General features: G+C 38.6%; 1 protein-coding gene across 5 annotated transcripts in view; it reads right to left on the bottom strand.

Moving 5' to 3' along the window:
- Nucleotides 1–26447, bottom strand: part of OXSR1 (oxidative stress responsive kinase 1) — a 98149-nt gene extending 71702 nt beyond the window's left edge. For 3 of the 5 annotated variants that reach the window (XM_014790625.2, XM_014790627.2, XM_087430730.1), the window contains exons 1-3: nt 26093–26447; nt 8265–8377; nt 706–814 (exon numbers count right to left, since the gene is read on the bottom strand). In XM_014790625.2, the coding sequence (XP_014646111.2) occupies nt 706–814; nt 8265–8377; nt 26093–26162 (292 nt within the window). In that variant the 5' untranslated portion in view covers nt 26163–26447. Of the gene's footprint in view, nt 1–705; nt 815–6738; nt 6804–8264; nt 8378–26092 lie in introns of those variants that run through there. The other 2 variants (XM_004419513.3, XM_087430731.1) reach the window with 2 other exon arrangements.
- Nucleotides 26448–26968: the final 521 nt, after the last annotated feature.

Genomic DNA, 26968 nt, shown 5'->3' with positions numbered 1-26968 from the left:
ATACAATAAGAGATTCAAACAAAGATTGTTAATGGATGCTAAAATCATTAGACAAAAGACTTATGGGGAACCAGATAATGACAGTGCCAAAGTATTATCTCACAGATTACCTGCTAGCTGCAAAGGGCAAAAACAGTTAACTTTTTCATGGAGTGGCCTGGCTGTCATAATCTTAAGCAATCCAACTTAACACCACCATTAAAGATAAAACCAGATAGCAAACAGTGCCGGATGTGATACAGTATGAAGTACACAGCATCACCTACAAAATATTCTGTTCAAAAATATTTAACTTAAATCTAATCAAATCTTTAGGTCTAATTTTCAATTTGCAAGAAATAGAGGAATATAAATCAAGTTAAACACCAGGATGAAATAATCAGATAAATCCAGAAGAACGTGGGACATTCTACAAAATAGTTATCATTAGACCCTTCAGACTAGACCCTTCAACAAGTTTAGGTCATGGAGGTGAGGAAGCGGGAGGGAACCATCCTAGATAAAGAGAGATTTAAGAGGCATGACAACCAAACTCAATGTGTGAAACCTGTCTCAGCTCATACACTAGCATCATTAGTAAATACTATATTCTCAGTATCTCCTTAAATGCAGATGTCCATGAAAACCAAACCAGGATAGAAAAGAAGAACATTTTTATTAACTTTACGAGCTATGGAAGTTAACATTTCATTGTACTCTACTCACCTCCACTTAGCAGCTTCATGACTAGCCACAGCTCATCTTTTACCACAAAAGACGTGTAGTAAGACACGATATTAGGATGATGGCACTGACTCATGGCTTGAATTTCTTTCTACAAAGAAGAAAAAACATGATAATTCATTATATGTAAGCCTAAAACAACACTACAAGTAGTGAATTCAGATTTGGAAATCCCAAGGCTACATGTATTATAACCTTTCTGGGATCTCCATGGCCCTGACCTCTTCAAGAATGGTTAAACCAAAAAATCACTTAGTTTCCTTCAGTCCATTCTGACTCTACTCCTTTCACTCATTACACCAGTAATCTTTGAAGCTAGAAACATGCACTGTTAATCACACTCTGGCACAGCACCACAGAGGCCTCCACTGGGACACAAATTTTTACTTCAAGGTGCTCTTGAAGAACCATCTTGGGAAATCTGGTTTTAGAGTTACAGAGGATAATTAGTAATAAACAGAGGGTGGTTTTTGTTTGTGGGTTTTTTTTTTTTCAAAATATTACTTCATCCCATTTTTGTGAAATGATTAACAATTTCCACTCTAAAGAGAAATATACTGAAACAGGGCAAAGTCATAAACTAAATCCAAAGTAGAAACCTGAGCCAAAAGTCTAAGCTTACAGTATCTCAGTTAATGACTTTAGATTAGATTTGGTGTGATAAAATGCCTTATAAAGCCCTGTGTGGGGCCGGCCCCATGGCTTAGTGGTTAAGTGCGCATGCTCCGCTACTGGTGGCCCGAGTTCGGATCCGGGCGCACACCGACCCACCACTTGTCTGGCCATACTGAGGCCGGGTCCTACATACAGCAACTAGAAGGATGTGCAACTATGAAGTACAACTATCTGCTGGGGCTTTGGGGAGAAAAGGGGGAAAAAAAGGAGGAGGATTGGCAATAGATGTTAGCTCAGGGCCAGTCTTCCTCAGCAAAAAGAGGAGGATTGGCATGGATGTTAGCTCAGGGCTGATCTTCCTCACAAAAAAAAAAAAAAAAAAAGCCCTGTGTGATGAGGGTCCTGCTTACCTCTCTAGTCTCATTTCTATTTTTTTTTTTAAAGATTTTATTTATTCATTTTTTTCCCCCCAAAGCCCCAGTAGATAGTTGTATGTCATAGGTTCACATCCTTCTAGTTGCTGTATGTGGGACTCGGCCTCGGGTTGGTCGGAGAAGTGGTGCCTTGGGGCGTGCCCAGGATCCGAACCCGGGCCGCCAGCATCAGAGCGCGCGCACTTAACCGCTAAGCCACGGAGCCGGCCCTCTAGTCTCATTTCTATTTCCCTTCACTGATCCTACCTGCAACACACCCCAGTCCTACGATCCAGCCACAGTAACTTCAAGCAAGCCATGCTGCTTCTAACCATCAACATTTAACCTTATTGTTCCCTCTGCCTCAAATACACTTTCCTCATTTTTGCCTAGCTAAAAACACCAATCCTTCCTTCTGATCTCAGCCAAAATATCATTTCCTCCTAGCTCCCCAGTTTGAGGTAGGTGTCCCTTCTCGTGGCTTCCAAGATCCCTGTATCTCTCCTTACCTCATGGCACGTGTGTACTGGCTAGTACATCAGGTGCTTATTTGTCTGTCCCTCCCTGCTAGACTGAGAGCTCCATGAAGGCAAGTATTTAAAAGTGGATTGCTAAACACTGTGGAACTTACACTATACTATAATTGCCTGTTTATTTTTCTGCATCCCTCACAAAACTGTAAGCTCAATGAGAGCTAAGACGCTGGTATTCCTGGCACTTATCATTGTGCCTGGCACACAGTACACCTTCAATAAATATTTGCTGAATGAATGAAATCCTACAGCACTTTATATAGCTTTTTACTTATTCATGTACTTGCCCTATATGCCCTTGGTATTTGTTCAGTAAGATCAATTGTGTAAAAATTGCCCATAATCCCTGATTCATAAGTAGTGCTTGATAAACACTAGTTTTTCTTTTCTCATCTTCTGTTACTTGAATGTAAATTTCTTTATGGCAAGGACCTTATCGTATGAATTTTTGTAACCCCCAAAGTCACCAGCACAGTCTTCTGTACTAAAAGCTAAGTAAATATGAGGGAAAAGGAAGAAGGAACTAAAGTAAGCACCTGCCTATTGACATAGTTATACAGGATTCGAAAAGATAAGACATGTACATATGAGAGAGAATATATAGGACAGCATGTATGTGCCAAGTGAGTAGTAAAGATATTAAATGTTACAAGAATCCAAGGGAAAGAATAGTTAAGGTAGGCAAGAAGTCTTCACAGGGGAGGTGGGAACTAGGTTTAGTTCTGCAGGATGTGAAGATATTACAGCAGTACAAGGTACAAGGAATATATAATTACAAAAAAAAAAGATGAAATATGCAAGACAGATTTTAGGACACAATGAGTAAACCTGTCTAGGGTAAGTAGTTGATGCTTTCAACAGATATTTACCAAGCACCTACTACGTGGCAGGTGTAGTGCTAGGTGCCTCATGAAACTTGTCTGGTGAAGAAGTTAAACAAATACTAATTTACAACATAGATTAATAAACAGTTTAATAGAGGAAATACTAGATACTACATGATTTCATCAAAGAGGCAAATTATCAAGGAGTGATAATCAGGGAAGGCTTCCTATAAAAAGTTTTACTACTGAACTGACACTGAAATAGGAAAGATAAGTAGGTTTTTATGGGTTTTGATTGTTTAATTACCTGTGACCATATCATAAAGGACGTTGTAACTGTGTTCAAGAACTTAGGCTTCATCCTAACAGCAATGGAAAGGCATCAAAGGTTGAACTATATTTATTTTTTCATAAAAATCACTCTGGCTGTAATGTAGAAAATAAATAAGAGAAGGCAAGACTAGAGGCAAAGACTTAGTTTAAGGCTATTGCCATGATCTGGGTGAGAGAGATGGTGGCCTTAAAAATGATAAATAGCTAATTTCTCAGTTTTAATCACTGTATAGTGGTTATGTTACAATCAGGAGATGTTGGGTGAACTGCATACAGGAACTTTCTATACTGCTTTTGCAACACTTTGGTAAGTTTACAACTGTATCAAAATAGAAAGTTTAAAAAAATAAGTGGCAATATGAATGAAAAGAAAGGGAGAAGTCAAGAGATAATACTAAAGAGGTATAAACAATAGGACTTGGTGACCAGTCGGATGGGGGAGGTGAGACAGACAGGAATAACATGGGAGAGTAACAATTAATGCAAAAAGTTGGGGTCAAATTGTCCAAGGTCTTAAATGTTAAGCTAAAGGTTTTGAGCTTTACCCTGAAAAAGGGGGGTATTACAAAGGGTTTTCTAACGGGAGTCTATCAGAGAACCATAAAATTCAAAGATTAAAAGGGCCTTAAATATTCCTTTTCTTCTCTTCTATTCCTTTAAAGGGGGAAAAGGAACCTTCTTTTATCTTAACTGCCACTGGAGTTATTCTTTTCCTTTTCCTTTCAAAAAGAAAAATAAATATATAAGTGCTTTGCAAGAGTGAATATTCATTCTGACTCAAATTTCCCAGAAGCTTCCTCAACACTTATAAGTGAATTCCACCCCTACTAATGAAAGTGTTTTCTTTAAAGTCCTCTATTGAGGCTGGCCCCATGGCGAAACGGTTAAGTGCGCGCGCTCTGCTGCTGGCGGCCCGGGTTCAGATCCTGGGCCTGCACCGAGGCACCGCTTCTCAAGCCATGCTGTGGCAGCATCCCATATAAAGTGGAGAAAGATAGGCATGGATGTTAGCCCAGGGCCAGTCTTCCTCAGCAAAAAGAGGAGGATTGGCATGGATGTTAGCTCAGGGCTGATCTTCCTCACAAAAAAAGGAAAAAAAAAGAAAGTCCTCTATTATCTGCTAGTACCAGATCTTTTGTTTGGACTTTTCAGTCTCCACCTGAAGCTTTCTGAAGCAATTTTTTAGTGATGACTTTTCATTGCTTCATGAAACTCATTCATCTTGATTTCTACTGTTTACTCCCTGGTTTTCTAATTACCCCAAGGTAGGCAGTTTTCCTCCACTTTATACAATTCAGTCAGCTCCCAAGTAATGTTAATTTATTCATTCATTCATACAGAGTGAACAAAACAAGCCCCTGCCCTCATGGAGTACTCATTCTAGTACTAACAATTTTCCCATCTATAAAATGTCTAGAGAATCTGTGTCTTCCTTTCCATTGTCACTGTCACTGCCTGAATTTAGAGCCTCAGTACCTCTTGTGTAGCCCAGTGTTCCTCAAGCTATGGGATGCAGCTCACATGGGTCATGAAATAAATTTAGTGAATCGTGTTAAAAACAAACAAAAAGAAACAGAATAGAAAATCAGAGTGCATTCCACATAATATAATTAAGAATTGTTTTATGAAAATATTGTTTCAGTTATATTAATATTCATGAATATATATCATATTCATATATATCATATATTTTCATACACACACACATACACACATATGCTATTCCTTAATGATTCTAAACCCCTGCCTGGCAGGGACTCCATCTCTCCATCTCCCCAGCCCTGGCAGCCCAGGACACAAACATCTCCACAAAGGCCTCCATCTTCATAACTGGGAACTCTCTTCCTCCTCTTACTTCCACAGTACTTTATACCTTTCCTAGGCATTTGTCACACTCTGCCTTGTACAGCAGGCAAGAGCCTTAACTCTAAAACTCTTAATGTTCCCCCCTCAGATGTTTGTCAATGAACCTGGTCCCGGCATCTACTAAAGAAGAGAAAAATCTCAAAACACTGCACTGTGTGCCTTCTTAGAGAAAAGCCTATGAGTAAAATCCCCTGGCGAAAATAAATGTAGTAAGATTTGACAGCTGATTTTCCCATTACACTTAGCAAAGGTTGTCAGACAAAAGAAAACATTTTGACAAGAGAAAGGAATGATATACTGCCTCCTCACTATTAACTGTCACACACGATACACACCTGTAATCAGTTTACGTCAGCACTCTCTGGAGATCCAGAGCACCCTTTCTGCATTATAATAAACATAGTTTTGAAAATAAATTTTAAAATCACAACATCAAAAGTTTAGTATGTTTATCTAATAGGTGTTTTTTAAGGTAAACTGAAGGGCTTCATATCACAGAAATAGAGCCGTTGGCACTCAGATCTCAGGTCCCGACACAACAAACACCACAAATAAATCAGGCATTCTTTATATGCCTGATGTTTCTTCAGGGTTTAGTGAGATCTTACCTGTCTGCCTCCCACAAAGCCAATTATCTTAAATTTGCTTCACTAAAAGTCACTCCCTCACCTTTACTTACTTGCCAAATATATAAATACTATATTTCCAATGTAAAGCTTATTGGAATATGTGGGCAAAACTTATGGAGGTCTAATCAATTTTTTTCCTTTTACTAGGTTGTATTGAATTTGCATTCCTCTAAAAGTAAGGCCCTAGTGTAATAACACAAATAATACTTTTAAGAATGTCAAATGACATGAGAAAAGATGTTCTTTCTATTTTTGAACTAAGATTATAATCTTTTTGCTATTATTTGAAGTAGAAAATAATAGACTTGAGGCAGAACGACCTGATTTTTAATCCAGACTCTGTCACTTACTATGATTTATTTCCCTCATCTATAAAAAGGAACTACTGCCTATATCATAGAGAGGTTTATGAGGTTCAAGTACGCTTAAGTGCCTAGCACTGAAAAGATGTTAGCTATTATTATCATATGAACTTAGTCAAGTTATTTAAACTTTGAGCCTCAGTTTCTTTAGTCATGAAGTAATAAATAATAAGACTTTTACTCATCTTTACACTATCCTTATGGATTATGTAAAATGGCAAATGATAGGAATTTATATTGGGCGTCTCAAATTCCAGTCAACATGTAGGTTAACAATATTACTTTTCTTTAACAGAATTAGTTTACAATTTAGACTTCTTTTATGATCACTGCAGTTCAAATGTCCAAACGGTGCTCTAAGGTATTGCTGGCATCTGTAAATCCAAGATCATCAAAGAGGATTTCAATCAGCATCTCCTTCCAAGTGTGTGTTCGCTCACCAAAGACGGCTCAAGATCACTCCAGAAACCCACTTCTTCAGCTTCTGCTCATGCATTACCAACTCCTGAAGAAATACATTTGTCTCATCTGCTTAAAAGTTCAACATATAATTCTATTATCTCTTTTCCTTTTATTCCAATTATTCCCTAAGTCAGTACAGACTATACCAGAAATTAAATCCAATCTGGGACAATGCAAAAAACTTCTGGACTGTCAGATCATCCCAATCCTAATTCCTGTCCTTTCTATCACTAGCTGTACATGATCTTAGAGAAATTACCTAATCAAATAACAATATTAGTTCATATTTGTATGGCAGTTTATAGTTTTCAAGTACAGTATCATTTGATCTTCAAGAAAAACCTCATGAGGTACACAAAGCAGATATTATTTCCATTTTAAGCCAAAGAAATTGAGGATTTAAAAAGTTAAATGATTTGAAAAACTATCTCATTTCCCTTGCTGACCAGTTACAACTTATTTAAAACTACTCCGGGGGTCGGCCCCATGGCTTAGTGGTTAAGTGCTCGCGCTCCGCTACTGGCGGCCCGGGTTTGGATCCCGGGCGCACACCGACGCACCGCTTGTCTGGCCATGCTGAGGTGGCATCCCACATACAGCAACTAGCAGGATGTGCAACTACGACGCACAACTATCTACTGGGGCTTTGGGGAGAAAAAGGGAAAAAAAAAGGAGGAGGATTGGCAATAGATGTTAGCTCAGGGCCGGTCTTCCTCAGCAAAAAGAGGAAGATTGGCATGGATGTTAGCTCAGGGCTGATCTTCCTCACACAAAAAAAAAAACTACTCTGGGTGTCATGGTGCATAAAAGAAGTAAAAACAATCCCCGTGTGACTAGCTTTTAATGCCACAGAACATCTCTTGCAGTTACTGATTCCTGGGACTCCCTTTCTTCTCCCTGGGGGGGTCATTCTATCTCTCATCTTGCATCAATAGTCAGAATGCAGACTGGTACCATGTTCCTAGGAGGCCAAAAGCCTTTTAAAGGATATTCCATTTGACCCAGAAATCATAATTGAATGATACTATTTTAAGGAAAGACAGAAGTAAGCAAGTATCGTTTATAACAATGAAAAAGAGGAAACAAGTTAATTGTCCAATACCAGAGAATAGGTTAAATAAAGTGTGGTCTACATATTCAACGGATACTACACACATATTGAAAATTATATTAATTCATATTTATAGATACAGAAAGATTTCTATGATAAATGTTTCAATGAAAAGAACAACTATATGATTACATTATCATAAAAATACAAAGATGTTTAAATGTGCCATCTGAAAGATTATATAGCAAGTATTAATCTCAGCATGACAGGATAATAACTAATTTTTTTCTCTCTACTTACCTGGATTTTTATAAATTTTACAATAAACATTACTACTTAATGAAAAAATCACACCTTTTTTAAAAAAAGAAATAAAACACTTCAAGTTATTTCCCACTCTAATATGAATATATGAGTATATCTCTCCATATAAGAAATATGAGATGTGCATACCAGGAGTTCATCCATGCTAGTCTGACATTTCTCAAGATTTATCCGTTTGATTGCCACTTTCTCCTTTTTAGGAACACAATACGCTGCCTGGACCACAGCCGTTGCTCCACTCCCTAAAGATAAATACATAAATGAGCAAATAAATAGATGGACAGATAAAAACATGACATTTCTAATTCCCATACAATTTAAACAAGAGAAGAATAATTCTTATCTTGTTCCTACACTCAACAACAGATGCAGAGAAACACTCTAAAAAGTAGGGTGTTAATAAAAACATAAGCCTCGACCATTGCAGAGAATCGCCAATAAATACCAGTGCAAAAAAAAAAATTGTTAGGGTTCCAGTTCTAGAATATGATGGCACAGGCTCACATTTCCCTGCTCCTCTCCTCTAAATACAACTAAATACCCTAGAAATAATTCAACAATCATAAAATGACTCTGAAAGGCACAAAGAAGAGGGTGGACTGGCTAGGGGGCTCAAGACGAGAGGAAAAACACCACTGTGAGTGGTGCTGTTCGCTGGGTTTCCTTTTATCTCCTATATATCTATGAGTGGGCACCAGAACAGCAACCCGGAACCACACATAGGGATAGACAGACAGATAAATAAACTATTGAGAAAATCCTGCTTTCTGGTCAAAGGATTGTGAAAGGGGAAGCTCAGCAGAGACCTAGAGGGGAGACAGATTCCCCAATCCCCACCCAGGACAGTGTGGGACCCAATCCACCACAGCATCAATATCAACATCAGCAGGGTCTCAACCCCACACCCAGACAGCAGTAGGCCAGATTCACCAGAGGGGCAACCAAGTCCCCGTCCCACACCTGGGGCCATGTCCAGCCAATCTGTCCTTGGCAGCAGCAGAGCTGGGGACCCACACCCACCAGTAAGCACAGGTAACACTCGTAGAGATCAAACAGGAGTCCCTGTGGTTCCAGAAGAATAAAACAGAAGAGAATAGCACTGCAAGAACTCTGAAAACTAAATTATCATACGAATTACACAGCTCACAAAAGTGGACTAGGACCTACACACTAAACCTAAATAAAGTAACTGCCTACTAAAATAGAAGATTTAAATAGGATCAAGAGTCTCTTAACATTAATACCCTAAATGTCCAGGATATTAAAAAAAAAAAAAAGTCATACCAAGTCATACCAAGAACCAGGAAAAACACACTTGAATGAGAAAACACAATCACACTGATGCCAACACCAGAATGAATCACATGTTGGAATTATCTGACAAGAATTTTAAAGCAGCCATCACAAAAATGCTTTAACAAACAATTAAGAATTCTCTTAAAACAAAGAGAAAATCTCAGAAAGAAACAGAAGTTATTTAAAAAAGTGCCAAATGGAAATCATACAACTGAAACATACAATTTCCAAAATAAAAAATTTGCTAGATAAGCCCAGTAGCAGAGATGACAAAGGATAAATTCGGTGAACTTGAGGACAAGATCAATAGTTTACTCAATCTAAACAAAAGAGAGAAAAAAGACTAACACAAAGAAGAGTCTCAGGGAGCAGTGGGATGATAATAAAAGATCTAAAGTCCACATAGTAGGTAGAATAATGGTCCCCCTAAAGACGTCTATGTCCTCAACCTTGAAACCTGTGAATGTTACCTTATGTGGCAAAAAAGACTTTGCATGTATTGTTATGTTATATTAAGGATGGGAAGATTATCCTGGATTATCCGGGTGGGCCCAATGTAATTACAAAGGTCTTCACAAAAGGAAGGCAGGAGGCTCTGAGTCAGAGGAGATGAGACAATGAAAGCAGAGGTCAGAGTGATGGAACCATGAGCCAAGGAGCAAGTACTGATACATGCAACAACATGAATGAACCTTGAAAACATGCTATGTGAAATAAACCAATCACAAAAGACCACATATTGTATGACTCCATTTACCTGAAATATCCACAACAGGCAAATCTAGAGACAGAAAATAGACTAGCGGTTGCCAGAGGCTGGGAGAAGAGGAGAACGGGAAGGTACTGCTTAATGGGTGCAGAATTTCTTTCTGGGGTGATGAAAATGCTCCAGAATTAGATAGTGGTGATGGTTGCAAAACACTGTGAATATACCAAAAAAAACCCCAACGAACTGCATACTTTTAAAATAGTGAATTTAATGTTATATGACTTTTATCTCAATTTTTTAAAAAAAGATAAGGGAATACTATGAACAACTTTAGCTCGTAATTCAACAATTTAGAAAAAAAATGGACCAATTCTTTGAAAATGACTAACTACCAGAACTTAGTCAAGATGAAGTAGATAACGTGAATAATCCTGTAACTATTAAAGAAATCAAATTTGTAATTGAAAATTTCTTGAAAAAATCCCTAGGCCCAGATGGTTTCACTGGAGAATTTTACCAAACATTGAAAGAAAAACTAACAGCCACTTTACACAATGTTTTCCAGAAATCGAAGAAGCAGTAACATTTCCCAACTAATTTTATGAAGCTAGTACTACCAATACCAAAACCAGTCAAAGATATCACAAGAAAACTACAGACCAATATCTCTCACAAACTTAGGTGTAAAATCTTTAACAAAGTATGAGCAAATCAAAACCAACAATAGATAATAGACCACAACCATGCAGTATGTATTCCAGGTATGCAAGGCTGGTATAATATTCAAAAAAAAAATCAATGTAATACACTATATCAACAGGTTAAAGCAGAAAAATTATATGATCACATCAATTGACAGAGAAAAACATTGTTTTAAAAATCTAACACCATTCATGATAAATCAACGCCCCTCAGAAAACCAGCAATAGAGAACTTCTTTAACTTTATAAAGAACAGCTACAAAAAAAACTTACAGCTAACATCATACTTAACAGCGAAAGACTGAATACTTTCCCTTAAAGATTGGGAAAAAGGCAAGGATGTCCGTTCTCATCACTCTTACTCAATATAGTACTGGAAATCCTAGCCACCACAATAAAGTAAGAAAAAGAAATAAAAGGCATCCAAATTGGAAAAGAAGAAATAAAACTATCCCTATCTGTACATGAGATGCTTGTCTATAAAGAAAATCCCAATATACAAGAAAAGCTCTTATAACTAATAAGAGAGTTTAGCAAGATTGCAAGATCAACATACAAAAATCAGTTGTATTTTTATATACTAACAACAAACAAGCAGAAACCAAAATTTGAAAATACAATACTATTTAAAATTGTTCCCTCAAAACGAAATTTTTAGGTGTAAATCCAACAAAATATGAACAGGATCTGTATGCTGAAAATTACAAAAATTGATGAAAGAAAGCAAAGAAGGCCTAAATAACTGGAGTGACTAACTGTGTTCATGGATTAGAAAACTCAACATAGTAAAGACGTCAATACTTCCCAAATTGACTACATATATGGTTTAATGCAATTCCTATCAAAATTCCAGGAAAGTATTTTGTACACATAGACAAGCTTATTCTTAAGTTTATATGAAAAGGAAAGGCTATTCTAGGAAAAGCCAACACAATAGTGAAGAAGACAAAGTTGAAGAACTCATACTATCCAATTTCAAGACTTACCACGTAGTTAGAGTAAACAAGACAGTGTGGTATTGACAGAAGGACAGACATACACACACAACAGAACAGAGAACCCAGAAATAGATTCAGACAAATGTGCCCCATTGATTTTTGACAAAGGTGCAAAAGCAATTCAATGGAGAATAACCTATCAGAATGGCTAAAAAAAAATTTTAAGTGATAACACCAAATGCTGGTGAAGATGTGGTGAAACTAGATCACTTATACATTGATGGTGGGAATTTAAAAAACAGTACAACCACTCTGGAAAATAGTTTGGTCATTTCTTTTAAAACTAAAAATGGATTTGTATAACCCAGTAATTGTATGCTTGGGTATTTATCTTAGAGAAATAAAAACATATGTTCACACAGAAACTCGTATATGAATGTTCATAGCAGCTTTATTCATAATAGCCAAAAACTGGGAACTACCCAAATATCCTTCAACAAGTCAACAGTTAAACTATGGTACATCCATACAAAGGAATATTACTCAGCACTAAAATGAACAAACTGATATACATAACTACTTGGATGAACCTCAAGGGCATTATGCTGAGCGAAAAAAGCCAATCTCAACAAGTTACATATTTTATGACTCCATTTATGTTACACTCTTAACATAACAAAAATAATAAAGATGGAGAACAGATTAGTGGTTGCTAAGTGTTAGGGATATGTTGACAGGGGTTAGGTTTGGCTATAAAGGGGTAGCCTGAGGGAACTTTGTGGTGGGATACAGTTCTGTATCTTGAGTTTAGTGATATTTACACAAAGATATACACGTAATAAAATTGCAGAGAACTATACCCACATGACCACAAAGGAGTACAGTACATGTATATATAACCTATGAAATCTGAGTGAGTTCTGTGGATTGTTTAAAAAAAAATGCCTGGGCCTCAATCCATCCCTTACCATTAATAAAATAATCTTCAAACATCATTTTCACAATGTCACTCCTCAGATCCCTAAACCACAGCAGATACATGATACTGTACTACTTGATAGCTGAACACATTATTTTCCATACCTGAGACGTAATTTATTTTATCCCCATCTCCACGCCTCTGTGCAAGCCATTCACCCTACTTTCTACATATTAATCCATACCACCCCCTTCTTTCAAAGCCCAACTCAAAACTCACCTAACTTCAGGCAGCTCCATGGAAAACACACTTAGATTCAAACTTAAGCTCCACTACTATTAGCAGAGTAAGTCTTCATCTCCTGACTATGCGCCTGGACATAGCAATGCTCAATAAATGTCGCTATTGCTCATTTATTTACCAATTACCTTACTTTTAGATGTTTAAACTGTTAAAAGACATTGCTGTGTTTCCTCATGTATTAGGGTAGGTTTATTATACTTCTACAGTACTTGAATCTTTACCAAAACACACAAGGACAAATTATCCCCACCAAGTTCCCATCTCTATACATTCCATTAAAACTGTAGTTTCTTTCAACGTTTTAATCATTGGTATGAACATAGACTAAATGTTTTCCTGTACAAATACTCAGCCTTGGATAGAGACGAACTGTAAACACTAAAAAAGGAAAAATGTGCAATCATTAAATTCTTTCCCCCTTCCTCTCCATTCTCTCAACCTCTTTCCAAATAAAAAGTAATATCACCAAAATGTTGGCAAAAGAGGGCATGGTGGACAAAAAAGTGCTATATGAATTGCAGAGTAATTATATTAAGAAAAAGCAACTTTGAGCAGAATGCTTCATGTAACATGCAACATGCTTGCAATATTCTGGGGGAAATACCACCTAGACACTCTCACAGAGAGCATTTACTTTGGAGAATGAGATATTTACTTTAATAAGACCCTGTATCAGCCTGTAAAAGAGCTAATTAGATCATCTAAGAGAAGCATAAGGCAGTTTAACACCTAGGGCTTTAAAACTTAAATTTCTAAGGGGAAAAAAGCAAAGAGCAAAACACTATAAAAGGATACTTATGTGTCCAAGTTTTCTGAAAGGATACACAGAAACTATTAAGAGTGGTTAACAGAGAGTGGAAAAGCAGCATCTTATCATCAGAAAACAAAAGAAAAAATACATATATTCCGTCCTTATAAGTCACTGTAGAAAAGTATGATTAGGTAGCAAGTCCATTTTCCCCAATCTATAAGCCATATTATTATTTATATTACCAGAAGAAATCACTTCTATTTCCATCATCTTAAAATGAAATATCTAAATCTTCTAGAAGATTTCTGGGTTTCTAGCAAAGAAAAAATTATTTCAGTAGCCAAAGAAGCTTGATAATTTTGCAATCATTTTCAAATTATAAGGCAACTTATATGAACATCAAAACATGGCAAAGAATAAAGGCAATCTTAAACATGAATTGAGAGTTGCCTTTGTTTATATGGTCTAACAGCAGTGAAATGTCTAAAAAAGTCAGGCTCAGGCATCACAACTTAAATTTACTCTTCTGAATTATCATTTATTTCAGTGTTAAGGTTATTTCATTCATTATTATTTATTGTTTCTATATTCACTCAAATATTACTTTAGGAATCAAGATTAACATACAATGTATAGTGTATACCACTTTCTAATAGAAAGTTTTCAATTTTAAAAATCTCTTCACAAAACCACAGCAAGTTAACACTTCACACCCACTAGGATGGCTATAATCAAAAAGAGAGACAATAACAAGTGTTGGTAAGGATGTGGAGAATTTGGAACCCTCCTACATTGCTGGTGGGATTATAAAATGATGCAGTCACTTTAGAAAAGAGTGTAGCAGTTCCTCAAAATGTTAAACATAGGTTTACCACATGACCCAGCATTTCCACTCCTAGGTATACACCCAAGAGAACAGAAAACATGTACATATAAATAGCAGCACACAGATGTTCACCACATAAAAGCCAAAAAGTGGAAACAACTCAAACGTCCACCAACCGATGAATGGATTAAGAAAATGTGGTATAACCATACAATGGAATATTACTCGGCAGTAAAAAAGGAATAAAGTACTGATACATGCTACAACACGGATGAGCCCGTAAATATGCCCGACACACAAGGCCATATATAGTATGAAAACCCGTAAATATGCCCGACACACAAGGCCATATATAGTATGATTCCATTTCTATGAAATATCCAGAATAGGCAAATCCACAGAGGCAGAAAGTAGATTAGTGGTTGCCAGGGACTAGAGGAAGGGAGGAATGGAGAGTGTTGCTAATGGATATGGAATTTCTTTCTGGAGCTATGAAAGTATTCTGGAATTAGATAGTGGTGATGGTTGCACAACTCTGTGAATATACTGAATTGCATACTTTAAAAGGGCAAATTTATGGTTAAGTGAATTACATCTCAATAAAGCTGTTATTAAAAAATCTCTTTAGGGGGGCCAGCCCAGTGGTGCAGCAGCTAACTTCACACACTCTGCTGTGGCGGCCCAGGTTTCGTAGGTTCGGATCCTGGGCGCGGACTGACGCACCACTTGTCGAGCCATGCTGTGGCGGCATCCCATATAAAGTAGAGGAAGATGGGCATGGATGTTAGCCCAGGGCCAGTCTTCCTCAGCAAAAAAAAGGAGGATTGGCACTGGATGTTAGCTCAGGGCTAATCTTCCTCACAAAAAAAAAAAAAAAAAGAATCTCTTCAGTGGCCGGCCTGGTGGCGTGGTGGTTAAGTTCGCACATTCCGCTTCAGTGGCCCAGGGTTCCCCAATTCGGATCCTGGGCACCGGTCATCAAGCCACGCTGAGGCGGCATCCCACATAGAGCAACTAGAAGGATGTACAACTATGACATACAACTCTCTACTGGGGCTTTGGAGAGAAAAAAGAAGAAAAAAAGAGGAAGATTGGCAACAGATGTTAGCGCAGGGCTAATCCTCCTCAAAAAAAAAAAAAATTTCTTCAAGTATGCCATCAAGTTTCTAATAATAATGTGCTACAAACATTAAAAATTGAAAACAATTTACATATACAACTATATAATTCAACAGAAGTTGTGTTTGTTACATTTAAATCCATTTCAAATCCCTGACTAAAGCCACATGTACATACTAGTCCATAGTCAACACTAACATGGATTAACCCAAATCACAGTTATAACAAACTAAGTAAAAACTCTGCACAAAGCTCATGTAATGCAAAATTCAAAATAAAATCTGATATTCAAGAACACATTCACCATTCAATGACGTCATCCAATACTAGTGTACTTGAACTATTTTGACAATAATTTAGGAATACTAACATATCGCTTGATAAAAATGATCCAGTATGCTACAATTTAAATGGTTTGCAGTTTGTCTGCTCCTTGGCTGGGCTCTCTTTATTCTGCACATGAGTATGGGTCAGAGTTAGGCAGACGGTTAATGCTTGCCATTGTTTCCTCCCTCTCCCATCCTTTCCTCTCCTAATTCCTTATGCATGTAAATCCTGAAGAAAATTTAATATCTCTCTCTTCACCTTCAGTGAGAGGCTACTGCCCTACTCTGGGAAATGTCAGACAGGAAGGAAGTTAACCATGCAGGTCACATATCTGTCTGGCTAAGATGAGAGGCAGTCTCAAGTCACAGAAGACACAGTGTGGCCTCTACAAGGTACCTTTGGTCCCATATAACAGACATCTTTTAATATGTAGTTCCCTGACTCTTCATCATTTTAATTTTCACAAATGTACTATCTACTGTTATTCTTTTTAACCAGTATTAATTCTCAAACCAGTTATTCTACCCCTAAATAATCCAAAATTGATTATCTTATATACACAAAATCTGACATACCAGCTTTAAACATACTAATAACATGTCCTACATAAACCAAAACCATGCTGGGGTTAAAAATATAGATATAGGAATATCTGATTTTAAGTTTAGTTGTTATTCATTCTTAGTCATTATTAAACACAGAATTAACGTCACTAATAACGAAACACGAAACCTAGGTATTATCAATCAAGATTGTTTATATACTAAAAGGACCTTTCTTTCACTCAAAGATTCACTCAATAAACAAATCTCCCTAGGAGCAAGATATTAAATTCTGCTGTGATTTAACAAATCGCCAAAAGACAAGTTGCTAACATTTCCCACATCTGACGACAAAAAGAGACTTTTAGGCTCCAGTTCTTCTATGCTAACAATCACTTTCATTGATCTTCATATGATCTTCCCAAAACAAACGCCAAAATATTGTTCAGCAATCAAAAAACATGTTAAGGTACTAACATAAAGGATTATAGTAATGCAATAAAAACTCTAATTTCAACACTACTAATTCAGAAGAGCCAATGATGTTCTATCTTTCATCATAAAAAAATTTACTTCACAGAAAATAGCAACTAATAATGTAAATACAAGGATAGGGAAGAATATCTAAAAAATGTACTTATAATCATTTTAACTATTCACCAATTTTTGGCAAGAATTTAAAAATATAGGATTAGAGACAAATTTTGAAAATATTTCATCTCTTCTTTGAAGTAGGTTCCTTCCTGTGGAATTTTTCAAGCTACAAGTCAATTTACTGGGTTTTAACCATCATTTTTCTTAGAGGAAATAAAATCAAATAGAAAACACCATATGCCTTGCACATGGTAATAGTAAATGTTATTTTGTAAATTTTACTTCAGTATAAATACACATGCAAATATGTAAAAGGTGTCTCTTAGGAATGGCTTAGTCAAAGCGTGAAAGCTACTACTCCAATGCCCTCTACTGAGCATTGGCCTAACATGAGGAATAATGTAATGGAAAATGTAAAACAATTTCCAATAAGACATCCTAATTCAGACTTTCACTATTTTACACTGTTGAGCATCCTTGATGCACCATTCCCTAGCTCCCCACTTCTTCCACTCTTCTTCTGTCCTCTCCTAGTTAGTTCTTTAACTGCAATGTTAGTGTACATTACACATGAGAATGGATTCATGTGCAAAAATATAAATGAGCTTTCTTCTGAAATCCTTCAAACCGGGTAACTTCATCTCTTGAGACAGAGAGGAGCTGCCCAAAGGCATGAGGGGGACTAAAAAAATTTCCAGTCACTCTCTACTTTACTAGACACAGACATTCAAAAAACAAAGTAAAAAAATGGATATTATCCCTAGCTGTGAAGAAAAAATCAATCAAATGGACCAAATCAATTGAAAATATTTTCCCAACAATTTTGGTCAGCCACCACTATAACAGATATATATTCTAAAGATTTTGTTTTTAAGTATTTTTAGTAAGGTTTTGCATTTACTAAAGAGCTAGCCCAGACTGTTCATTCTGAAAGATGACTAAGACATTGTCACCTGAACCATGGAAAATACAGGAACTTACAATTTTGTAAACTCTTTTCTAAATAAGGCCTCTTGTCAGAGTCATGGTGAAAATTAAAGCTCCTAGAACTGGTGAAACAGCTGTAAGAATAGTCATCATCATAAAAATCATGCTATTCTCTCCACACAAAGATGAAAATAAAGACACATTGCCATATGCTTTGAGTAATTAGTCAAGCAGCCTTATGGTTTTGCAATGAATCATCCCTCTCTCTCCTGTTCACTCTGGTGATCTCCCATCTCAACGGATCATAACTCCATCCTTCCAGATGCTCCAGCTAAAAGTCTTGGAATCTTCTCACATCTAATCCAATGGCATATCTCTAACTTCAAAATATGTTATATCCAGCATCGGACTGCGTCTCACCACCTCCACTACCACCTGTCTCCCCTGGATAACCTCTCCTTCCACCCTTGCACCCTCACAAAACTATTCTCCACATAGCAGCCCGAGTTATCCTTTTAAAACATAAGTCAGAGCATATTAATCCTCTGCTCAAAACCTGCAATGATTTTCAGTCTTACTCAAAGCAAAAGCCAAGTACCCACAATGACTTACGAGGAGACTTCACACAATCTGATGGTCAGGACCACACATCCCTACAGCCTTATTCTTTTGATCTCTTCACCTGTCTGCCTTTCACCCTCTGTCTCACTCTGCTCTAGCAACTCTGGCCTCCTTATTACTTAGTCAATTTAGCAAGCTTCTACTTCAGGGCCTTTGCTCCTGCTGTTCCCTCTGCTTGGAATAAACTTCCTGCAGATAACCACAACATTCACTTCTTCACCTCCTTCAGGTCTTTCCTCAAATGTCACCTTCTCAGTGAGGCTTTCCCTGACCTATTTAAAACTCATCTCTATCCCCAGCAGTGCTCACCCGCTTTCGCTGCTTTATTTTTGTCCTTCACCACCACTACGTTATAAACTCCATAAAAGCAGGGATTTCTGTCTGTCTGCTTCACTGCTGTATCTCTAGCATCCAGAACAGTGCCTGACACATAAGATGAGTTCAATAAATATTTGTTGAATAGATTAATCAATCAACTAGTGGCATATATTTTCAAGGAAAAAAATTACTCACTTGGGGCAGAACAAACACAAAAATAACCCAGTCTTCACGGCATTACCTCATTATGACCATCATGGGCATTAACATTTATTGAACACTTACTCTGTGTGCCAAGTACTATGCTGAGCACTTTCTTTACTTGCATTTCTTTCTTTCATCTAATCCTCACAATAATCCTATGAGTTAGGTATTATTGATCTTAACAAAGCAAAGTAAAAAAAGCAACATCAGCAAAATTAAGACTTAGGTCATAAATTAGTAAGAGGCAGAGTATGGCCTAGAAACCAGAACTACACGATGTTTTAACACCATGCTCTTAATGGGTAGGCAACTGCCTCTTTAGATTAAAGCTAACATTTATTAACTGATTACTATGTGTCAGGTTAAATTATTTACTTGCAATGTCTTAACCATTTTAATTAAAAAAAAACCCGAGGCCAACATTTTTAGTTGCCTATCCAACATACAATTTTTGCTTTTTCTTTAATAAAAGAACTTTGACCTATTTTGTTTGAAGTAATAACGTGCCCAGCTAAAAAGCTTCATTTCACAGCCTCCCTTGCAAATGGCCAAATTACACAGTTCTGGCCAATAAAATAGAAATGGAAGTCACTGAATTTTCTTTCCAGGAAAAAAGCCCTTTGAAAGGGAGTCAACTGAGTTGTCACGTGCTTTGTCCTTTTGCCATATTCTTCTGGCCTGGAACACAAGCATGAGGCTAGAGATGGAATAACTATCTTGTAACTATGAGAATGAGAGTCACGTGCTAAATGTGGTGGAGTGAAAAAACTAGGAGCCTGGGTGTCTGATGGCACCTAGGCTGCCACTCCAGTTCTCTTGTTATATAAAGTGGGGAAAAGTATTTTATTAAGTTACTAGTATTTGTTTTCCATTACATGCAGCCAAATACAATCCCTATTTGATACAACCCTCTGAGGTTGTTGGCCCAACAATGGCCTTATTGAAAATGTCACCATAGCTAAGTCTCCCAATCAGGGGGAGAAAATACTGTGCACTAACCATTAAGCACCACTCTATTGATAGGGCATGACATCTTTCACATTCATAGAGGGGTTAGAGGTGGGATCCTGGAATCTGTATTTGGCAACCACAACTTTAGATATCAAAATGTGTGGCTTGTGAACAATTAATAAAAATAAAAAAGGAGAGGGGAAAGTAGAGAATAAAGCTAGTGAGTTGCCTTGACCAAAGTGTCAAAGCTCAGTGAATCGTACCTTACTAAAAACAGATCTTAAAGAACAATTTTCTAAACCTAGTCTGAGGTAAACAGTAAATATTTATCAAGACTTTTCACGATGCATGACAATAAAAGCCACATGGCACAATCCTTGACAGACTGGTTTCCCACTTTGCCACCATAATGTATTGCTGGCAATACCATAGGTGGCAGGGCCTCACACAGCTATACTGACTGTCCAACATAAATCCCTAAATCCATCTAAACTTGAATGAGATCTGGAAGTAAAAAAAAAGATGCAGTGATGTTCCAATAAGCATTACTACAGAGTCAAAATATTTAAACGTTACAAGATTTCAAATCGCACAGTATTTCATACTTCCTGGCAATACCAAAAATTAGGAAATGTAAGGACAAGGAGAAGGACAAAAAAAGAAAGGCAGAAACAACAACAACTATTTTATGGAGCATCTGATAAAAGCAAAACACTTTTTACAAACAATTACATTTAATCTGCATAACAGCTCCAATGACATAGGTACCATCATTGCCATTTTACAGAGAAAAAGCTGACACTAAAATCAGTTACATAAATCGCCCAAGATCACACAGGTAGTAAGAGGGAAAGCCAGGATTTGAATCCAAGTCAGTCTAACCCCAAACTCCATACTCTTACACTTGCTTCAACACATATCAAATACAACATCTGGTCAGAAATTCTAATACAATAATAGGGGTGAGGAAGGAGCCCCAAAACACTGAAAAGATGAATGATTAATAGTCAGAATAAGACTAACATCTTTTTTTAAGTAATCATACTTAAAGAACTTCAAATCAAAGCATGCTTAAGATGATACAATTCTGGGCCTGCCCAGTAGCTTAGCGGTTAAGTATGTGTGCTCTGCTACGGGTGGCCCGAGTTCGGATCCCAGGCGCACACCGATGCACCGCTTCTCTGGCCATGCTGAGGCGGCATCCCACATACAGCAACTAGACGGATGTGCAACTATGACATACAACTATCTACTGGGGCTTTGGGGAGAAAAAGGGGAAAAAAAAAAAGGAGGAGGATTGGCTATAGATGTTAGCTCAGGGCCGGTCTTCCTCACCAAAAAAAAAGAAGAAATTAACGGAGGCTCCTGACTCAGAATTGACAGACTCAGGGAAAAAAAAAAAAAGATGATACAATTCTTTAAAAGGAAGTCCTTTGAATTCCTAATCTGTATGTTTTTATCATGTTCTAGGAAGAGAGTTTTCTTTTCTCTATAGGATTTTGCCAGAAAGAGAGGGAACAAAACAGAACATAAGAAACTAACCCCACAAATATTATACAGTCATGGGTCACTTAATGATGGGGATACGTTCTGAGACATGCGTCGTTAGTTGATTTCGTCGTTGTGTGAACATCACAAAGTATACTTACACAAACCTATATGGGATAGCATACTACACTCCCAGGCTATATGACAGTAATCTTATGGGACCACTGTCATAAATGAGGTCTGTCGTTGACCAAAACATTGTTATGCGGTACATGCTGTAGTGTTAGGTAGCACATGTGAAAAAAATTACAGTTCAAACAAATGTATGTGCTTTGATGAGAAAGGAGACACCATTATATTGTTTCCTTAAAATATAATCCTTTGAAAACAGAAAATTCAAATGATCCCCTAAACCTTTTTTTCTGGACTCCAATCATCTGTTTCCTGAAAAAATCGAGAGTAATCTGAAGAAATCACCCAGATTCATTTTGAAGACTGCAGCTTATTACAAAATACTATATTCCAAACATTTCGGTATGGAGGCAAAGTTAGAGTAAGAATACACTGCTTTATTGAGCCTTGCTACTTATACTAGGCTATAGTTCAAGGAAAAACTTTTTTTTCTCCCTGTTGGGAAGATGGGGTGAGAGAGAGTGTGAGGAATGGGACGGAAGGATATTAGGAACTTTCAGGAACTTACTAATGAGAGGGAGAACCTTAAAAAAACACAAAATAGGATACACAATAAAGAACAAATCCTACTACTTCCAAAAGGGTTATCTACAAAATATCTGCTCCTATCAGATTTTTTCATTGTAAGGATATTTCCCTTAATCTGTAGGACTATGACCACCATCTTCCAGTTTATATCCAAAAACCAATCAAATGCAGATGCAAGAATAAGGATCCTGAATTAGGCAACAGGAGAACTGGACGCCAGTTTTGGCTCTGCCACTAATTAGCTCTATAACTTTAGACAAGTCATTTTACCTTTCTACATCTCAATATCTTCATCTGTAAAACAAGATGGTTCACCTTACCTCACTCCATACAGAAAAATTAACTCAAAATGTATCAGAAGCCTAAATGGAAAAGCTAAAACTATAACACCTGGAAGAAAACAAAGGAAAAAACTCTATGACATTGGGTTAGTAAAGACTTCTTAGATACAACACCAAAAGCACAGTTAATAAAACAAAGTGATAAATTAAACTCTATCAAAATTCAAAACTTTTGCGCTTTAAAAGACACCATTAAGAAAATGAAAAGACAAGCTACAGACTGGGAGAAAATATTTGAAATCATATATCAGGTAAAGGACTCATATCCAGAATGAATACATAAAGACACACCACTATAACTCAATAAGAAAACAACCCAGTGGGCAACCCAAATGGGCAAAAGATTTGAATAGACATTTCACCAAAGAAGATATATGAAAAGCTGATAAATAAGCACATGAAAAGATGCTCACCATCATTAGTCATTAGGGAAATGCAAAACAAAACCACAATGAGATACTTCTTCACACCCACTAGGATGGCTATAATCAAAAAGACAGACAACAAATGCTGGCAAGGATATAGAGAAATAGGAACCCTCATGCATCGCTGATGGGAATGTAAAATAGTACAGTCATTTTTTAAAAGTTTGTCAGTTTCTTAAAAAGATAAACATAAATTTGCCATATGACCCGACCCACCAATTCCACTCAAGAAAAATGAAACATGTTCACATGAAGATCTGGTGTGAATGCTCATAGTAGCATTATTCCAAATAGCCAAAAAGCAGAAACAACACAATATCCATCAAGTGGTAGCCAATAAAAAGGAATAAAACAGGCTACAACATGGATAAACCTCAAAAAACATTATGTCAAGTAAAAGAAACCAAACACAAAGGATCACATATTACATGGTTATATTTACATGAAATGTCCAGAAAAGGCAAATCTATAGAGACAGAAAGTAGATTTGTGGTTGCCTGCGGCAGGGGGTGGAAACAGGGAGTGACTACAAATGGACATGAGGCATCTTTCTGGAATGATGGAAATGTTCTAAAATTGGATCATGGTGATGATAGAACAACTCTGTAAATTTACTAAAAAACTATAGAATTGTACACTTAAAACAGGTGGATTTTATGGTATATAAATTATACCTCAATAAAATTGTTTTAAAAATGAAAAAAATTATGCTAAGTGAAAGAAGCCAAACACAAAAGACCACGTTATATGATCCCATTTATACAAAATGTCCAGAAAAGGCAAATCTATAGAGACAGAAAGTAGATTTGTGGTTGTCTAGGGCTGGGGGTGGGAACAGAGATTAACTGTAAATAGGCACAAGGGATCTCATTGGGAAGATCAAAATATTCTAAAACTGGATTATGCTGATTGATGCACAATACAGTAAATTTACTAAAAATCACTGAATTTTATACTTAAAAATGGGTAATTTCATGGTATTAAATTATACCTCAGTAAAGTTATTTTAAAAAATACAGTGGTCAAATCACACTGGAGTTCTTAACCTTTTATCCACGAACCACTTTGAAAATGAGATGAAGACTAACCCTATCCCAGAGGACTGAGACTCCCTTTTGCCCATGCACAGACACCCTATGGGTCTGAGGACACCAACTTAATAAGTCTCTAAATCTCCAGAGCCCTATGCCATCGTACTAGCAAAGGCACTAAGAATGCCCATGATCATCCTCTTCACCCTAGAAAGATGAACACCTTACCAGGAAAGCAAAATTCCTCTTCTGAAACAATGATAGGGACCCCCTTTCTTTACTTTTCACATATCAATATGGAATCTCTCACTTAATCCCTTTCTTCAGTATAAAACTCTGATTGAGGGACCCAGAAGCTATCAATCAAGACAAGAGACCTAGCTAGTTGTCTTTAAAACCAACCAGTACATGTCAAAGACGCAGCATGTAGCAAAGACACGGGCCCATGAAGTGGCTTAAGGAAAAAGAAGATGTGATGTCTTTCAGATAAAACTCAGCCCAGATTTGTTTGGAAACAAGAGGGAAGTAAAGTGAAAAAAAGAAATATGACAAGGTTTCTCTAAAACAGACACAGTGCAATAAAGACTCACACCCCAAGGGCAGCTAAGGAGTTTTCAGCCAGTCTTTGTTATAAAACTAATTTTAGGACAGGATGCTGATCTAGCAAAGTAGACAATGTCCTTTCTCCAATACACAGGGGTCTGCTCATGTCAGTTGGATTGAGCTTCTGTTTAGCTAAACCCACCCCCCTTTGATTTCTCAAGTCACTGGATTATTGTTATCCAACAAATACTGCCCTCATCCCCATTCCCCACCCTCCCCCAGTCACTGTGCCTCTCAGAGAATTACAATTCATGTTTGTGCAAGTTTTGGTCTCTGCCAACTGGTATTCCTGGACCCCCTTAAAATCCATGCCACACACAGCAGCCAGATGCATCGGATCATGTCATGTCCCTGCTTGAAGCCCTCCAATAACATTCAAAATAAAATTTCAAAATCCTCCCAGGGCTGAGAAGATCCCTAAAATCTGGCCCCTCCCTTACCTTTCCATCCTTACCAGTCTTCCTTTAGGTCCTAAACACTTTAAGCTCTTTTCCTCCTCAGGGCCTTTGCATTTCCTCTTCCCTCAGTAGGGAAAAATCTTCCCTAGGCTCTTAAGACTCTCTCTCATCCTTCAGTGCTCAACTTAAATATTGATGCCTCAGACAAAGAATTTTCCTTGAAATCACCCTAACTGGGTCTCCAGGTTATTCTCTATCAGAACATCTTGTTTACTTCCTTCCTAGCACTTGCCAAAACCTGTAATTCTTTTCATTTGTCTACTTATTTAATGCCTAACTCCCAGACTAGAAAGTCAGTTCCAAGCAGTCAGAAGTTGTGTCTACGTCGCTCAGAGCGGTACCTGCAGCTTCATCTAGAGAGGATCCCCAACTCCACCCCAGCATGTGTGGTACTTCGTGGGCACTCAAGCGTTTCTGCACGGATGCGGGAATGAACTAAAGCACCCTATCCCACAATCCCTCAAATAGGTGGATGTGCCCACAACTCCAATATCCCATTTCTCGCACAGCCTCGTAAAGGCCTGCCCCACGCCGTCACTTTTCTTCCTCTCCCAGATACATCTGTTGCTCAGGTTCAAACATCTGTCACTACACAAATCTCTCATGAGCCCCTCAAACCCCACCCCACCCCGCCTCACAGCGCGCCACTCCAAATCCCCTCCCCGCCTCGCACGCGCTGCACAAACCCGGAGCCTCACCCACGCGCCCTCCACACCCCCAGGCGCACGAGTGCCCATGAATATCTGTGGGTCTTGCGCTCCCGAAGCTCCCCCGGGTCCCGATGTTCCCGCGTGTCACCCGCCGCCCAGCGCGGCACCTCCCCCCTCAGCGGCGCCAGCTCTCACCGATCACCTCCTGCAGCTCGTAATCGTCCCTGTTGATGGACCAGGGCAGGGCGCTCGAGTCCTCGGACATGACGGCGGCGCGGCTCCCGGTCCTCCCTCAAACTCGCTGACCTCTCTCGTCTCCTCGCCGCGCCTCTCCCCACCCCCAACCGCTGCCGCCGCGCCCCCAACAACCGCCTCGGGAACAGCCACGGGTCGGACGGCGCCTGGGCACGGGGTCACCGCGCGGCAGAGCAGCGGGGTCTCGAAGCTCCGGCGCACCTCGCCTCCTGCTCCTCCGCGTCCGGCACTCCCCGGCCCGGCTCGAGTCCCGGCCTCGGCCTCCGCTGCAGCAGCGACAGCAGCTTCGCCTCGGCCCAACCCCTCCGTCCCGCCCTCCACCCCAGCCCCACGCACGGGCCAAACTTTCCCTTCTCCCTCCACCTGCCGACACGCAGCGCGCTGACGTAACCGCGCCGGGCACGCCCCGCCTCGGCCCCGCCTCGGCCGCCATGTCAAGTGTGGCTGGATTAGCAGCGAGCAAGCAAGAAGCCCGAGAAGGTGGAAGTTGACAGTGGAAGGGAAGAAACGCTTAGGAAGGAGTTCAGCGAGGGCAGCACAAAGCCAGAAAAAAGCCTAAAGTAGCAGAGAGGCGGTAGCCACACTAAGCATGGCGACCAAAGGGTGGCCGAGCGGAGGAGGCGGAGCCACTTCTTGCGGCGGGGGCACGTTGCCGTCTCTGTCGTCGCATTCATTGGTTTGTTTGAGAAGGAATCCGAAAGGCAATGGGTGTGTGTGGACGTCAGTCAGAAGTTAGTCCCGCCTCCAGGCTCTCAGCGTGCTTCTGCATGCCAGGGCTCTCGTCTTGGAAGATTGGCGGTGCACGCTCGCTTTGTC

The sequence above is a fragment of the Ceratotherium simum genome, chromosome 5 (assembly GCF_057802395.1).
Source record: "Ceratotherium simum simum isolate JZ-2026a chromosome 5, ASM5780239v1, whole genome shotgun sequence".
Classification (NCBI taxonomy): domain Eukaryota; kingdom Metazoa; phylum Chordata; class Mammalia; order Perissodactyla; family Rhinocerotidae; genus Ceratotherium; species Ceratotherium simum.
The sequence above is the reverse complement of the archived record's forward strand: the minus strand, read 5'-3'. Positions and strand labels throughout refer to the sequence as shown.